Below are 17302 nucleotides of genomic sequence, written 5' to 3' on the forward strand. Positions count from 1 at the left end.
AGCCCTGAGTATCTACTTGTCCCAATCTGTCTCTTCCTGACACACACGGGCTCCCTTCTCTGGAATCCTGGTGTCTTATCAGCAACGTTCAGCTGTCAGTACGCCTTCACCCTGCATAAGCTGTAGATCACGGCCTGCTCTGACTACAATAAAGGGATCCAGAAGCAGCCAAGCATCATTTTAGAGACAGGAACTTTTTAGTTTATCAAGATCCAAGAAAACATGAGCTCCCAGAGCCCAGTGCCTGGTAGTCACAGGCTCTAGCCCTTGGCTCAGAGTGTAGGCCTGAGGTTGCCCCCCAACCCAGCTCCCTCTCCGTGGGCCACGTGACCTTGGGCAAGTTGCTTAATCTGTCTAGGGCTCAGTTTCTGTAGAAGCCGCTTGGGAAGAAAGTCCAGGAGAGAGGCAAAACCTGCCTTATCCTCTGTGCTTGCCACAGCTGGTGTAGGGGGACGGGGAGGCAGAGGGGTGGCAAGGAGGGCTGTCACCCTGTTATTTCTCTGCAGTCATACATATCTTGTTGATATAATGGGCCCTGCGTTTAGAAATTGGAAGAGTTTCCCTCATAATTTAAAGTAGCACCTACCTCTGCCGGTCCTGGTGACTGGGAGATTAATTGCTCAACCAGCAAGGCAGGTGGGCGCCGGCACCAACTGGCTCTGTCTGCGGGCATGGGTGATGCCATCATTGCACCCAACTGGTGATGAGACTGGAACTGCTGGGGGACAAGGCTCTCATCTGCAGGTGACGCGGAGGAGGGCGGGGCATCTTCAAGGTGACCCTGAGGCACCGGCACCTCAGCAGCACAGAACAGACACACACACTCATATCCAGCTCTAGGGAGCTGAGCTGGGCACCATCCTGGACGGGCCAGCTCTCCAGGAGCACGTCTGCCTTGAGTCATGGGTGACCGGTACGACACAAGCCATAGCAGCAGCGGGGACACACTGAATGGGACAGTCTAGAGCCCTGACAATGGTGTGGACCGCGCCCCCACTCCTACTTTCTGGAAAAGAGCGATGTCCCTGACATGCACCACCCCTGCCCTTGGCCTCCAAAATGAGAGGCCACCTGGTGAGGAGGAAGAGGGTGACATCAATTGGACAGCTGGGCAGCCTGGACTTTACTAGAGAGAATCCAGTAATAGGTGACCATGGCTCAGCTCCAGTCTGAGCCAAAGCCCTGGCCACTGGCTGCAGAGTAGTAGTAGCACAGGGCACCATGGTCACACTAGGCAAGTGGGACCAAAAGCTCCATTCCCTGACTGGGTGGAATCACCATGTGGACCACTACTAGAAAGGACATGGAGGCTGCCTCCTGGACCCAAAAGGAATAAGAACCATTGTCATTTAGTAACGTCTGTCGCCAGCCTCGACTGAGGAAAGCGTGGCCGGCATGCTCCATGTCCACAGCCAAGGGCTTGAGTCCTCCTAAATTGAGGTCTGACTGGACAATTTAAATGGATCGCTTTTGCCTGAGAGACAAGGAGGAGAGCCCCACTTTGCCCCTTTCCAGCTGTGGGTCTTCAGGAAAAACGGACAACTTGAGCTTAGGGTAGCTAGCTGACAGCCAAGGGAATAAAAACAAGCAGCTGGCACTTCCCCAAAAACTCAAGCAGGCCCAACCAGTCAAAAGCAGACATGAAACTGAATTCTGTACCTTGTCGAAAGTGGGGTCCTGATGTCTCCAGCCGTTACCGCCGTGCCGTTGGTCTCTCCCTTCAGTGCTTCAGCCTTTGCTCCCTATATCGTAGGGTTATGTTCTTAGGTGCATATAGGTTTATAATTGTTACGACTTCCTGACAGACTGCCCTTTCATCATTATAAAATGCCCCTTTATCGCTAATGACAGTTTTTGTTTTGAAGTCTGTCTTTTTTAATATTAGTACAGCCACTCTGGGAAGCCTTCTCTGCTCTGATCCAACCCCTTGACGTGTCTGGGTCAGTTACCATTTGATTTCCCTGGAACCCCCTGGGGAGGTTTCACCCCCCAAAGCAGGAGGTCAGTGTTAGAGGCCAGCAGAGTTAGTCCTCATACTTTGACCAACATCCCCATCCATCACTGACCCCTTTCCAAAGTAAAGTTCACCTTCCAACCTCAAATCTTGGTGGAGTAGAGTCCCTATCTAGCACTGAGTCTTGACTTCAGGCCTCAGTTCTGCCACTGATTTGCTCTGTGACCTTGGACAAGTCTATTGCCTGGAGTTTTTCTTCTCCTACCTGTGAGCTAGTTGAGCTCTCCGGCCAGAGCTGGAGAAAAGAGGAGGGGAGGTCAAGCCGCAGCCTCAGGGGCTCCTTCAGGGAGCAGAGCAAAGCACTGTTCCCTTCCTCCCTCTCACAGGCAGCTGGGACACCGTCCATGGGGCTGAAGCCTGACTGTCCTCCATTTATTAGGGACACATCATTCATGGGCAGCCGGGCTGGAAGAGGAAACATGGCAGGGTCTGTGCCCCAACTCAATGTCCTCTCCTTGTTCCCAATAGCTCGGTACAACCGAACCAGCTATTTCTACCCCACGTACTCAGAGAGCTCGGAGCACAGCCACCTGCTGGTGTCTCCTGTATTGGTGGCAAGTGCAGTCATAGGGGTGGTCATCATCCTCTCCTGCATCACTATCATCGTGGGCAGTATCCGCAGGGACCGGCAGGCCCGGCTCCAGCGTCACCGCCACCGCCACCGCCGCCACCATCACCACCACCACCGCCACCGCCGCCGTTACCACCGAGAGTACGAGCAAGGATACGGTGAGTTGCCGTCCACCCCGGGGCCTGGCCTCCTGTCTGATTGTGACGGCCACCCAGGAGACACAGGGGAGGGGGGCAGCCCTGCCAGGGGTGGGACGGGGTGGTCAGGAAGAGATCAGAGGCTCTCAGGGGCCTGAGAGGTCCAGGAGTCTGCCAAGGTGACCCTGAAGGTCAAAGGAAGGGTGTGGTCTACTCCCCAGCCTTGGCCAGTGTGGGCCCGGCTGTACTGACAGCTGGTCCAGCTGGGACCTGCGTGGAAGGACGGAGGGAGAGAGGGATGGGGGGGTCGGAGGGGGGGACAGATGGGGAGGGGGATGAGGAGATGGAGAGGTGAGGGAATGGGGGTGGGGCGAGCGAGTGGACAGACCAGTGGCTGAAGGGAAAGATGGGTGAGTGGGTGGGGTGGGAGATGGTTGGCGACATGGGTGGACAGAAGGACACAGGAAGAGAGGATGAATGGCTAGAGTGGGTGGATACAGGCGGCGTGGACTGGGTGGGCTGTGTGAGCGCATGGATAGATGGGGGGGTGGATGGATGGATGGATGGAAAGATGGACAGATAGGAAGGTGGTGGGCTAGACAGGTGGGGGGTCAGTTGGACACATGAATAAGTGGATGGATGAATGATGGCACGAGTGATGAGTGAGTGACTCTACCCCCAGGGAGCCTGCAAAGGGCATAGAGAACGGATTGGAGATTTTCCCAATGAGGGGAATCTCCCTTACACAGAGGTGGTGGTTAATTCCTGGGGCAACCAGTCCCCAAAGTGTTCATCTGGCCAGAAGGCCTGAACTGTTTAGAGAAGGCAGCCACCTGACTTTGTCTGATACTTGGAAGGGGACCGTTATCTAACAGCAGCAAGAAGGAGCTCAGTTCATTCAATTCCCAGAATGGTTGTCAAAAGCAGGAAAAAGCCTGCCCTGAGGCCTGACGGAGCCTCGGCCTGGACTCTGGGAGCCATATGGACCCAGAGGCCACCATCACACCACAGGTGAAGCCACCTGGAGGCTCCAGAGCCATGGCAGGGCCTAGCAATCTTTCCTCCTCCTCTGGGACAGGCAAAGCTTGGGAGAAAGAAAGAAAATAAAAATCTAAAAACTGGTTGGGTGGGATCTCATCCACATGGACCAGAGGCCTGAAATCCACAGCCCCCTCCCAACATGCCCCGATCACCCCGCAGCTTTGTGCCACTTCCTCCCCCTTCCACACAGAGTTAACTGGGTGAGGAAGGGGCTACCTTTCAGCAACTACAACTCGCCTCCCGTACCCGGCCGCCGGGAGCTAAAGCAGGGAGGACCTGGACGGCAGGACACTCACTGATTGCCCCGCACTTTTCACGCACGATCTCATTTCACCCTTACTGTGGTCCTGGAGGTCAGACTACTTTTTATTGCCTTCCCAATTTACAGATAAGGAAGTTGAGATTGAGGGGCGCCTGAGTGACTCAGTGGGTTAAAGCCTCTGCCTTCAGCTCAGGTCACAATCCCAGGGTCCTGGGATCGAGCCCCGCATCAGGCTCTGTGCTCAGCAGGGAGCCTGCTTCTTCCTCTCTTTCTCTGCCTGCCTCCCTGCCTACTTGTGATCTCTGTCAAATAAATAAATCTTTTTTTTTTTTTTTTTTTTAAAGGAAGTTGAAGTTGGGGCATTCAGGTGGCTATAACAAACATACCAAAAACGGAGTGGCTTGTAAACAAAAGAACTTTTTTTCTACATTCTGGGGGCTCGGGACTCCCAAGATCAAGGCCCCTGCAGATCTGGTGTCTGGTGAGGGCCTACGTCCTTCTCGCTGTGTCCCCACACAGTAGAAGGGATGAGCTAGCTCTCTGGGGTTTCTTTTTGTGAGGGCACTGGTCCCTATTGTGAGGGCTTCACCCTCGTGACCTAATCATCTCCCAAAGTCCCCAACTCATACTAGCAGCACCTTGGGGGTTCAGATTTCAATATAAGAATTGGGGGCTGGAGGGTTTAGCAAACATTCAGACCATAGTCAGGTGCTGAAGTAACCTACCTAGGGTCAACCAGCCAGGTGGACCCCAGATTTGAGCCCAGGTAGCCCAGCCTAGGCTCCTGCAGGCTCCCCACCACGTGCCATGGGTCGCACCCCTGAGGGAGGCTGAAGGTGTGGGGGAAACAGCACCAGGGGCACCCCATGGGCCCAGGGCCCCATCTGGCAAATGCACCCAAGACCTAGGGGCCCTGTGGACCTGGATGTTGCTCCGCTGGCAATGCTGGTAGGAGAAGTAGAAGAGCAGGAAGCTGCCCCTCTCAACGAGACACAGAGGGACATCACCTGGCAGGGGACATGTGGCCACGACGGAGGAAGGGGACAGCAGGTCAGCAGGTCAGTGGTTTGTCCTCACTGCCCAACAGGGGAAGCTAAAGAGAAGAGTCAGCATGAATCAAGCAGGTACTGGAAGCTCAGCCAACCCAGTCCCCTCTAGGGTCCCCAGAAGCTGAGGACTCCCCAAGAAGACAAGCCAGGAGCACTGCCCAGCACTGGCCTGGCTTATTCCTATGCTTATAGCTCCAGCCGGCCCCTGGAGGAGTGGGAGGCTCTTGCCCAGGCATGCCCACTCCCAATAAGGAGTGAGAATTAGGGTTAGGGGAACCTCCACACCTTTGCATATGCTCTTCCTAGGTCCACAGTGCCATTCCCCATACTAACCCCCCCCACCCCCACCCCACAACAACTGACAAAAGCCTACTTGTCCTTCAGGCCCACCTCAAATGCCACCACATCCTGCCCAGGTAGGATGGAATCACCCTTCCCTGTACTTGCTTGGCATTTGCCCACACTTCTGCCAATGCCCCTGTCATGGGATGGCAGGGTTGCACCATGGAAAACAGGACCTGTGGGTGGCTCTTGACCAGTGGGGTCCATAGCCCAGCACAGGATCTCACCCAGAGAAGATGTTCCACCAGGGAAGGAACCACCCCATTTCCTCCTCACTGCAAGTGCTGTGTTTGCCCATTTCCTTTTATTTAGTGTTTTTTTTTTTTTTTAAGATTTTATTTATTTATTTGACAGAGAGAAATCACAAGTAGATGGAGAGGCAGGCAGAGAGAGAGAGAGGGAAGCAGGCTCTCTGCTCAGCAGAGAGCCCGATGCGGGACTCGATCCCAGGACTCTGAGATCATGACCTGAGCCGAAGGCAGCAGCTTAACCCACTGAGCCACCCAGGCGCCCAGTGTTTTATTTTTTTAAAGTTGTCTCTACACTTGACATGGGCCCCGAACTCACAACCCTATGATCAAGAGCTAGCCAGGTGCCCCTTGCCCATTTTAAAGACCGGGGTACCAAAGCACCTTGTTGAACAGCCTGGAAGTTCCCAGGCCTGAGGAGCCTGGTACTTAGAGCATGGGAGAGGGGGCCAGAGTAAATCCCAAGCTGAGGTTTGAGGTTGACCTTGGCCTTAAGAAGAGAGATGGGCCTGGAGGCCCAGGGCTGGTGGTCCATGAGCAAGGCCCTGGCCCTGATCTCTGTGGAGTTAGTGGTGTGACAGCAGGTCACAGCCAGGCCACACCCGGCATCAGGCCTTTGCTGCCCAGTGCTGACGGGTGCAGCCCTGCCTCCCTGTCCCCATGGGTACCCATGTGTAGGGTTCCCGCCTCCTTGCCCTGCTTAGGTTCTCAGCTCTTGCTTGAGGCCTCAGTGGGAGAGGCACTGACGCCCCCCCCATAGCTTCCCACAGCTTCTTGGAGGGTGCACAGGGGTGCCAGGAACCTTGGAAGGAGGCTGGCGAGAAAGGAAGCACCCCGTGCCTCACTGTGGGGAGGGCAAAGCAGCAGAGCACTGACAAGCACCCGCCCGGTAGCCCTGGGGACGCTTCTGTCCTCCAGACACCCCCTTCCCCTGGCTGCCCTGACTCGGGCTCTCCTGCTCTCTCTCCTAGCGCTCTGCCTGTGCCTCCTCAGACTTCTCTGTGGATTCCTAGTCTCTGAGGAGAGGAATAGCAAGGTCCCTCCAAGCCAAACCCTTGGCCCCAGGTCCTCTCTCTACACGCACTTCTGGCTCCATCTCAGCCACCTGCCTGTTTCAGGCACTACCGGTCACCCTCGGCCAGGGCTCCCCCAGGCGTCTCTCCTCAAGGTCTCACAGGCCCCTCAGAACCAGGGATCCAAAATGGCCTTCATCTTCCTCGTCTTACTGTTCAACCCAGGGAAAGTGGTCTAACCAGTGTGTAGCTCAGGCGAGTCACCTACATGATGGGTACACGGGGACCCACGCCTACAGGGTACTGTGAGGACTAAGTCGCACAGAACCTGGCTTCCGGGTCCATGCTCAATACATGTTAATTCTTTTCATTCTTTCTCCCCCGAGAAAACCTAAGCCAGGGCCACACTGGTGACACTGGCCTCTGCCCCTTGCCAGCCACCTGACCGGCAGCTGCTAGGCATTCTCTGCAAGGCAGCCTAAGTGACTGACCTGGTGACTGACCTAAGTGCCATCCTCTGCTCAACACCCCTCAGTGGCTCCCCATTGCCCTTAGGACACAATTGGCCCTCCTCTGCCTGTGCACAGAGTCCTTCTGCCGTCCAGCCGGGCACAGAGAGAAGAGCCAATAAATGTTTGAAAATGAATGAATGAATGAATGAACCAGTGAGTGAATGAAACAAATTCTATTTCTGTGAGATGGAAAGATCTTCAGTTTTAGGAGGCAGATCGGGTCTCTCACTTGCTGGGGCTTTAGAGTGAGCGCCCCCACCTCTCAGTTTCCCCATCTGAGAGCAGGAGGCGGCCACAGCGCCTCTCACAGGTGTGGGGTGAACACAGCAGGTGCCCGTGGGTGCAAATTCCTGTTCTCTATTCCTGGGCTCGTGGAGGGGCGTGTACCTCAGATTGGGGTTAAATCACGAGCTGAAGCGTTTCTTGACTTTGGCAAACAAAGGGGTAGGGAGATCTCACTCCCCATGAGGTGGCTAGGGGGTACTTCCAGAGGCCTAGACCACTGGGGTCTGTGCTGACGTGGAAGTAGAGAGAGGAGATGAGAAAAGAATTTGGGGGAGTTGAAATGAGGGGCCGGGGGAGTCTTTCCAGCTGTTCCTCAGGAACTCTGTCTGCGCTGAGCTGGGTGAACTCAGGATCGGGTTCTGAGCTAGGTGAGCGCCTCAGAGCAGCCTCAGTTTCCCTAAGCTCTTCAGCCTCTGGGAAGCCCCAGGAAAGATGCCCAAGCAGAGAGGGGCACGGCAGTATGCTCGGCTCCATTAGCTGTCGGGCGTGCCCACCACAGCTCTCCCACCATGGTCTAGGACACAGCTTTAGCTTTCCCGAGGTTGAGACAAGCCCTAACCTCCTGTGTGGTTTGGTGGGCCCCTCCTCGCCCCAGAGCCCAGAGGCCCACATCCCACCTCTGTCCTCACCCTATTTCATGCTTTCTTCTTTCCTGAGTTTCTTCCTCAAGTTCTTCCAGAAATTCTCACCCTTCAGCTGGTGCCCTAAAGGGAAACAAATCTCATTTCAGCTCCTTTTTATAGCATGCATTATTGGGGACCTTTTTCCTAGTAGAGAAGTAATATGTGTTCACCGTGGGAAAACCTTTAAAATACAAAAAATATAAAGAAGAAAATAAGGGTCATGATCCTGTCATCAAGACAGAGCCACTGTTAACGTGTCTGGAATATTTTCTTCCGAGAGCTTTCTCAAGGTCCATAGATAACCCCGGGATTATACCTGCAGATAGAGTTTCACGTCCAGATTTTTCTACTCACTGTTGTATCAGGAGTGGGCAAAAAGAGATGAAGGAAGTGGAGAGAATATTATACAGCTTGTAGAATGGAGAATGGGGACGGATATCCTCAGTGTGTAAGATGGGAATAGACGGTGCTGCTGACCTCAAAGCAGGTCACTAACCCCACCCCAGACAGATAAGCCCCTGATGTCGCCTCCTGATCTCTGAAGGGAGGAGCCTGTGGAGACCCCAGTGTGGGTGGGGAGACCTCATGCCTCAGCCATCTTTGCAGCTCCCCTGTCCCCTAGCCTCTACTAGAACTGCCAGAAACAGGGAGGTGGAGCGCTTTATAGAGTGAGGAGCCAGGCTATTGAGCTGCTCTCTGGTCCTACCAGTAATTTGTTGTGTGACCTCTGGCAAGTCGCCGAGCCCCTCTGAACCACACTTGTTGAATGCATGTGCTCTATCAGCACTTCCTAAACAGTGTTACTAGATCCAAGAAAAGAAGAGTCTGTGATCAAATGCTGCCCAAGTACTGTCAAATGCAATTCTCAGCTGCAGGACTTTTCAGAGCCTTTAATGTACTACTATATGGTAAACATACAAACAAAACAGAAGAGAAGACAGTATATGGAGTGGCCAGAATTCATTACAGAAGTGCCTATTCTCCTGGGATAAATAAGGGAATAATGTATAGTTGGGCGCAGGGAGAAGGGAGGCCTGACCCCAGAGACCTCTGTGGCCCTCATTCCCTGACTCCCCAGTTTTCATGTCCCAGTTTTAAAGCTTCCTTTTCACACCACACTCTTATTTCTAACCTCCTTCCTTAGCTCAACTGTTCTTTCCTTCTTCCCAGTCTGTCCCTCTTCTCTTGGCTAATTCCTAGATAAGACCCAGCTTTAGGAGCCCCTCCTCCAGGAAGGCCTCCCTGACTTCCAGGCTGAGTCAGCTCATCCCTGTTCCCATAGAGCCAGTGCTGCATCTATCAAATCTCATGACTCAGTACCAGGCTGTTACCAGGACAGGCTGCTCACCACCCTGGGAGTCCCACCAGGGCAGAACCCACTCCACTTCCTCTCAGAGACCCCATGCCCAGCACAGCAGTGGTGCTTACATTCTGGGGCTATAGCTCTGAGAGAATGACAGGCCGCTGGGGTTGGTGAGGAACCAGATGGTGAGCTGGAGAGCACAGGGTCTCAGTGGCCTCAGCTACACATGTAGGGCCCTCCCTGCTCCCGGTCTAAAGCCCAGGCTGAATGTCTGTCCCCTGCAGTGTCTGATGGGCACACGTACAGTCGCTCGAGCCACCGGATACGCTACAGCTGTAGCCCTGTCGAAGACTGGTCCCCTCCCTTGGACCTGAGTTCTGATGGGGACGTGGATGCCACAGTGCTTCGAGATATGTACCCGGATTCTCCACCAGGGTAAGGAGACAGTTTGGGGGAGGAGGGCAGGAGCCGGAAGGGCACTGGGTATGAATCCCTACCCGCCCCCCCACCCCACCCCGTCCAGAGGAAATAGCAACATCTCCCCCAAACGGTGTAAATGCAGAAAATCTCTGGATGTGGCCATCTCCTGACCAAGCAGGTCCCAATGACACAGGGCATGATTCAAAAGATGTCACTGGAGAAGGAGAAGCTCAGCTCCTTCTGACTCGTGTCAGGGGATGGGCCCCGGCTCTTTCGTATGCATCCCCAAAACCCAAAACCCCATGCACTGGGTCAGGCTTTACTGTGTCCAAACTGCACTCATGACCATCAGGTAGCCCAGTCCCACTGGGGAATTCTTCTCTGGGGGGCCTGTGGGTTCTCCCTGGCACCCTCAGACAGATGACCCACAGGCTAATAGTTGGAAAAAGAAGAGAGATCAGGACCTCCTTTGCTTTCTTACCAGGAGACCCCTCTGGCCCCACAAACAGCCACAGCCCCATCACCCTGTACCCCATTCCCCTTGGGGGGCTGTAAGTGCCCTACACCTCTGTGTTTCTGAGGAGCCCCAGGGTCTCCTTCTAAGCCTGGAAGGGCCGCTTCCATGACTTGAGGCCCAGGAGAGTCAGACAGGCTGAGGGTACTGCCCCGGACCATGCACTCTCAGTGCCGGCTAGGAAGCCGCTCCATCGGCCGTGGCCACTGTTCTGAGCTATCCAAGACCCGGAGTTCAGTGACTTGCCCAAGCACATTCACACGGAGCCTGGGCTGAGTCAGGACTAGAATTCAGTCTCAGTGGTTCAGCGGTGCCTTTCCTGGGGGAGTTGGAGGGTTTCATTAGAGCCAGCATGACAAACCTCCAGGGCAACCGTCCCTGTCGCCAGGCTCCCAGCCCTCGGGAAAGCCCCCACACTGGCCCCTGAAGCCAGGTTCCACTGAGCCCTGAGGGAGCCTCTTCTCTTGCAGTTATGAGGAATGTATGGGACCAGGAGCCACTCAGCTGTACATCCCCACGGACGCACCACCACCCTACTCGCTGACCGACTCCTACCCAGTGCTGGATGGCATCCTGTATGGGGGCATCATCCACAGCCCGGGCCGATACGAGCTTGCGCAGAGGATCCTGGGCCAGGCTGGCCTCCACACCATCTCCATGGATACCCTGCCCCCTTACGAGGCCGTGTGCGGGCTTGGCCCCCCATCAGGTCTGCTGCCACTGCCGGGCCCAGAACCGGGGCCCAGGAGCTCCCCAGGCTCACCCACCCTGACCCGGGCCCCGGCTTCTCGTCCAGAAAGGATTCTGTGAGTGACCCAGCCAGCCAGGTCCTGCGGTCCCTCGGGCTGAGCCACAAGGGCGTGCACACACACAGACACACACACAGGCTTACAAGGGCATGCGTACACGCACACACACACAGATGCACACACAGCACTCCCACGTGCACACATACATACACAGTTTGTACACCTACACACACACACACAGATGGACACACAGCACTCCCATGTGCACATACAGATAGTTTGTACAAGTACACACACACACACAGAGCTGTGCACACACTTCTACGTGCACACACAGATAAACGGTTTGTACATACACATACACGCTGACACACATGCACACACACATCCAGATACGCACCACACATGTACAGACATGTGAATACACACAGCCCCCCTCCCACATCCACACAAACCCATCTGCTAAGGTTTCATTAAAAATGAAGCTCTCTTGACCTCCCGTCTCCTCCCCAGCCTGTGGTTATGCCTTTGCAGGCAATGCTGGGAGAAGACAGTTGGAGAGGGACAGGGCCTTGCTCCCCCCTCTCCCTGGCCTGTTTGCCTCTGCCCTCGCCTGGCAGGCTGTGCCCAAACTCTGATTCTGCCTCCAGAAACTGCCTGACCCTCCCAGGTCGGCCGCCTGCCCCCACCCCCACTCCAGGGCAACACGCCCTCCTGGGCAGTGGGACAGGCCTCAGTGAGGTTCAGCCACACACTGGACCCCTCCCTCAATTCCAGGGCAGCCACACTATCACCACCCTGACACTTACGGGGTGAGGGACATGGGCCTGGGGGCCCAGGCACAACCTGGAAGCCCTCACCGCCCTCCCCCGCCCCCTCCCTAACCCAGTGCCCCCGGCCTCATGGCGCTGGCGGCGTTATTTTGGAGGGCCCCCACCCCAAGCGACTGGTGATGAGCAGGGTCCTTGGCCGGCGTGCGACAGTGGTGGTGGTGGGTTACAGCTGTCCCCGTGTCAGTCCAACCACGGCCCAGGGCTGAGGGTCTTCAAAGAAGAGAAGGGTGGCCTGGGCACAGCTCTGAGACAGAGACGTGGCCCCTCACTAAGTGCGTGCCCAGCTGACCACCATGGCCGAGTGTGAGCTGTCTACCCTTCCCCCGGGCGGCAGCTCCTAGTTGGGAATCGTGAGCTGATGCATTCTGCCCCTGCCCTCCAGGGCACTTGCAGAGATGAAATACTGGGGAAGCGGGCCCCCGAAATACTAGCATGCCACCATGAGAGATCAGATCTGGGCCTCACCGCCAGAGGCACCTGGAAGGGATATATGGGTGTGCCTGCTTACAGAGTGGCCCACAACTCCCAGCAATTTCCATCCAAGAAGATGGATGAAGACCCAGCCTGCCAGAGGGAGGCAGCCGAACAGCTTTGCAGAGTGTCCCGCCAGCATTGCCAGCGGCAGGAAGTGGAAAACTCGAGTCCACCCTGCCTCCCCCCCGCCCCCACCCACCCCCGCCCCCCATTTCCATTCTTCTAATGAAGGGCTAAGACATTTCAGTAATCCCTTTCTTGAGAAGTAGGGTGACAAGGATGGCAATCGTGAATTTTACTTTCTGTAGAAATAGGGTTTCTTCCGGTGCAGAACCGAAAGGAATCCGTGCAGAGGTTCTGCGGCATCCTGAAGCACCCAACTCCGCCAGGAAAGGGACCTTGTTTACAAGCAGTTCTGTCCGCCTCTGTGGTGTACTGTTTTCTAGGCAAAAAATATCTGTCTGTTGTACTGTATAGCCTTTAAATGCACTCCAGGGATGGGACTCTTTTAAGAAATGCATCCTGCTTCTGCAACCCTAGAGAGTACTGTGGGAAAAAAGATAAAAATCCCTAAGTACTCACCAATGTTTGAGGGATGGAGCTAAACAGCTTTTCTCGTTCCTGGTTTAAGCGCTAAATAAGCAACAATGTATCTTTTCTGTGTTCAAAATAAATATATCGTATCAATAAAAATATTGCAAAAATAATATTCGGGAGGAGTGCGTGTGGTAAGGGGCTCGGGCCATCGTTCACATGTAAGGAACGTTAAGTAAATAACAGCAAATCGGAAGTACCTTCCTTCTCTCAAGAGGAGAAGCCCTGAAATCTTGTCACTTCCCTGTTGACACGGCTATTGGGGTAGTCAGGGACTTCCACGCTGACTCGCTTCTTTTCTTAACCTCCCTGAAACACAGCTTCATCTCTCTGAGCCGTGGTCAGGGTGTCACCAACACGGGCCATCAAGTTTTGGACTTGACTTCAGGATCCCCGGACACTGAGCTTTCTCCTAGCCCAGCAGTTCATTCTCAGCACCTTGATGGTTTCCACTACCAGGAAGGGGGTAGGAGGATTGGTAATTAGACGGAGATGAGTTGCTTTCTTCCCCTTGCAGAAATTCTTTCCTGGGCTTTGTTCATTAATCCCTTCTCTGGCAGAGGCTGGCTGCCTTCCTCTGTCACCCTTCCCTCCCGCTCGAACTCGAGTGGCATCCACCAGCAGAGTCCTAGACCCGGGAGTACCCTGAAAGTGGGACTCAGTCCCGAAGAAAGGTACAGCATCAGTTCCAGGTCCCAGCCATCCTGCACCCACTCCAAGCCCACACTGCCACCTGCTGGCCGCCTGCTGCCACTGTTCAAAGCCAACAGGTCTGCCTTGGGAAAATAGCACGCACTTCCCTTCTCTCACTTGCAAACCCACCGCCCACCGACATTAGCAGTTGTAGACAAAACCTCTTTGGGTTCTGAACTGGTCTTCCACCCTGGTGATATTTTGTGAGGCTTAGCCAGTCAAGCATTCTACTCTCAGGAATCCCGCCTGCCCCCCAGCCTCTCTCTCTGGGCACAGCCTGAGGCCTAAGCACCCCTCCCTGTATGCAAACTAATCATGCCTCTGACCTCAACACCAGTGTGTGTGGCTCAGGGGCCACCTCTGTACTCTGGGGCCCTCTTGTCCAGAATGAATGTGGCAGCCCTCATGGCGATGGTATCCAGCCTATCCAGCCACTCCTGCCCGAACTACACCAATACTCAGTTCCAACGACACACAGGATCCCCCACCAGCCCAGGAGACTGCGGGGCTTGGCGTTTCCCGCCTCCCCTACCCATGACACACCCTGTGTCTACACATGGCGCCACATGCAAGGTCCAAGCACACTCCTATAAGGAGACTGGCCTCTCTCTGCCACAGCCTAAGGGGTGGGGCCGAGGAGCACACCCCAGGCAGTGGGGCTCATCAGGGGCCCAGTGAGAGGGGGAGGTGACAATTCTCAGGATGGTGGGAACAGGACGGAGGCAGGACCTGATCCTGGGACAGGAGGAGGGCACCAGGGGTTGATGAGGGAGGTGACCCAGGAGCACCCAGATGGAGAGGGCAGCGAAACAAGGAAGGAAAGGAAGCCAGTTCAGGACGTTGTGGTCACACAGTCCCCCTCCAAGGAGGCAGTGGAGAGCACACCTCAAAGTTAGCCACCAGACAGGAAAGGCAACAGCACTCACAGTAGCTCACAGACTCTCAAGCACCCTGATGGTTTCCACTACCAGGAAGGGGGTAGGAGGATTGGTAATTAAGACGGAGATGAGTTGCTTTCTCCTTGTCCCTGGTGCAGCCATGCGGGCTTCTGTGGCCAAAGAAAATCTTCTGATGGGGGAAATGCCACGGCTGGCAGGTAAAGTTATCCCTACGGTCAGCAGGCTCTGCCACTGGGCCAGTATGCACAGGCACGGTGCACCCCAAGGTCTCGGACAGGACACCACCAACGCTGGCCACGCATGAGCAGCCCGAATCACCCGAGAGAGGAAGGAGGGTTGATACAAAGTCTGGCCACCCACAGCCGCCCCTCAGAACACGACCTGGCTCGACATAACGAAGCCTGCCCCCTCACATGCACACAGAGGGGGGGTCTCTCACACCAAGTTCCTCGCAACACCCTCGGACACACGCTTATGTGTGCTTCACTCCGCTCACACCGCCCGTGGCTACACACATGCCCGCTTGGGCGGCTTTGGGGCGCACATGCCAGCGCCCCACACTAGGCGTCCACACACTCAGGGGTCCCCCATGCACACTCCGAGGCCACCCACTTCTACTCAGGTGCCACCGCTGGTGTCCACTTGATGACTGACCAGGTCACGGGCGTGAGCGGTAGAACGACAAGCAGCTGCGGCGTCTGAGAGAGCGAATCTTTGGTCGCGGGCTCTGCTCTGCTTGACCTCACACTGAACCTCCCCAGTCAGGTGAACTCTCTCAGTCAGAGCTAATTACCTGGTCAGGCCTGGTATGTCAGGGCTGGGGGCTGGGCACGCCTTTGCCCCCCAGGGTCGCAGTCTCCCTGTGCCTGCTAGGCATCTCTCCCGGGAATCCCGAGGCTCCAGGTCCCCAGCCCCTGTTGTCACAGCCCCAGCCTTACCACACTAACTCCTACCCGGCCTGACGCCTGAGGTCCTGGGGCTGGCCAGCATTCTGCTCCATAGCTGGGAGCTGCCTGCTCCATGACCCACCACAAAACCACACCACCTGGATTACAGGGAGAGGAGAGGCAACTTTTGAAAGGGGAACCCGCTATCCTCTGGCAGGTTCTGAGACCCATTACCTGTCTCCATGACTCAACTGCAAGAGACAGAAACCCAGCTTGAACCCTCTTAAGGATATTTATTGACTCACGTAACTAAATTGTCCAAGTGATAAATCTGGCTTCAGGCTTGGCTGCATCCAGGAGGTCCAAGAATATGGGCAGGTGTATTGCCTCTCTTGGCTCTGCTGCCCACCATGTCACCTTCATTCTCCCATAGGAGCAATGGCTGTGGATGTCCCAAGTCTGTGTTGGCTGGCTAAAGGCCCAACCTCAGGGCCTATCTCACTGCTGGGCTCTGACATCTCGTCCTCTTGCCTGCCCTTCCCTTCCTGGCCTGTCCCTGTGTATTTGAGCCATCCCTGCCAGACTCGAATGATTCTCCTCTGAGTGGTGAACCCCAGGGATCGGGGGGCCTTATGGAGTGGACAACTGACAAGAGCAGTCTGTTCAATTACAATGAAAACAAATTCCTCTGTGTGTGTAACAGCCTGGAGGAGGGTAAGTGCAGACTTGCAGACTTGGGAGCCCCTGACCAGGCAGCACCCACCCCTGTAGACTCTGTGGGTCCTGAGTGTCCCTGAGCTCCTAGGCTTTGCAGGGGACTTGGGAGCCTTTGGGCAGCAGGGATAGCTGTGAGGGAAGGCTAGGTGCTGGGACCCAGACGCTTGGCTGTCGCGACTTCTGTCATCAGTTCACTGTGACTTTGAGCCAGGTCCTTTCCTTCTCTGGACCTCGGGACCCCCAACCTCCCCGACCCCACCACAGCTCCCGCATATCTCCTGTGCCCCCCTCACTCCCCGTCTCCTGCATTGTCACCAAAGTTAGTCAGCCCGGCAGGCAGAGAAAGGTTCTCACTAAGCCAGTCACTCACCAGAGGGCCCAGACAACACCACCGAATCCGACAGCTGACGGGGCCGCAGAGGTCTGGTGGGAAGGAGGCTGGTCCTGGAGAAGCCGAGCTGACCCAGGCACCAGAGGACAGAGTGGGAATTCCCGGCCCCCGGCCCAGCCTTCCCCACCGCGCTCTCGGCCCACCCTAGAGACACAATTCACAGGCACAATGGGCTTCCCCAGAGCTGGGGAACAAGATGTCCAGAATGAGTGAAGTGGTTATATCAATATATAAGTAACTAAAAGCAACAGAAGAATTACACGGGATGGGGGGGGGGGGTGGCAGTGGATATTAAATTGTTTGTACCAAATTGTTAAACTTTGGCTATTAATGGGGAAAAAAAAGGGGTGCCGGGGTGGCTCAGTCCGTTAAGCATCTGCCTTCCACTCAAGGTCATGATCTCAGGGTCCTGAACCAAGCCCAAATTAGGTTCCTTGCTCAGCAGGGAGCCTGCTTCTCTCCTTCCCTCTGCCTGCCGCTCCCCCTGCTTGTGTGCTCTCTCTTTCCGTGTGTGTGTCTCTCTCTGTCAAATAAATACATAAAGTTTTTTTTTTTTTAATAGGAAAAAAAATACAAGCCACTCCAGCCCGCTCCTTAGGCAGCAAATCCGCCTGGGGCCAAGGAGAGAAACAGAGACGAAGAGACAATGAGAATGAAGGCCCTTCTGTGTTAGACACACACACCACCACCACCACCACCACCACCACCACCACCACCACCACCACCACCAC

The 17302-nt window shown here is 55.3% G+C and overlaps 1 protein-coding gene across 1 annotated transcript in view; it reads left to right on the forward strand.

Annotated features, from left to right (window-relative positions):
* BEAN1 (brain expressed associated with NEDD4 1) overlaps positions 1-13034 on the forward strand; it is a 36364-nt gene extending 23330 nt beyond the window's left edge. The window contains exons 3-5 of the mRNA XM_059382599.1: positions 2483-2743; positions 9685-9835; positions 10805-13034. Coding sequence (XP_059238582.1) covers positions 2483-2743; positions 9685-9835; positions 10805-11144 — 752 coding nt within the window. The 3' untranslated portion in view covers positions 11145-13034. The remainder of the gene's footprint in view (positions 1-2482; positions 2744-9684; positions 9836-10804) is intronic.
* The last annotated feature ends 4268 nt before the right edge of the window (positions 13035-17302 follow it).

The sequence above is a fragment of the Mustela nigripes genome, chromosome 17, assembly GCF_022355385.1.
Source record: "Mustela nigripes isolate SB6536 chromosome 17, MUSNIG.SB6536, whole genome shotgun sequence".
NCBI lineage: Eukaryota > Metazoa > Chordata > Mammalia > Carnivora > Mustelidae > Mustela > Mustela nigripes.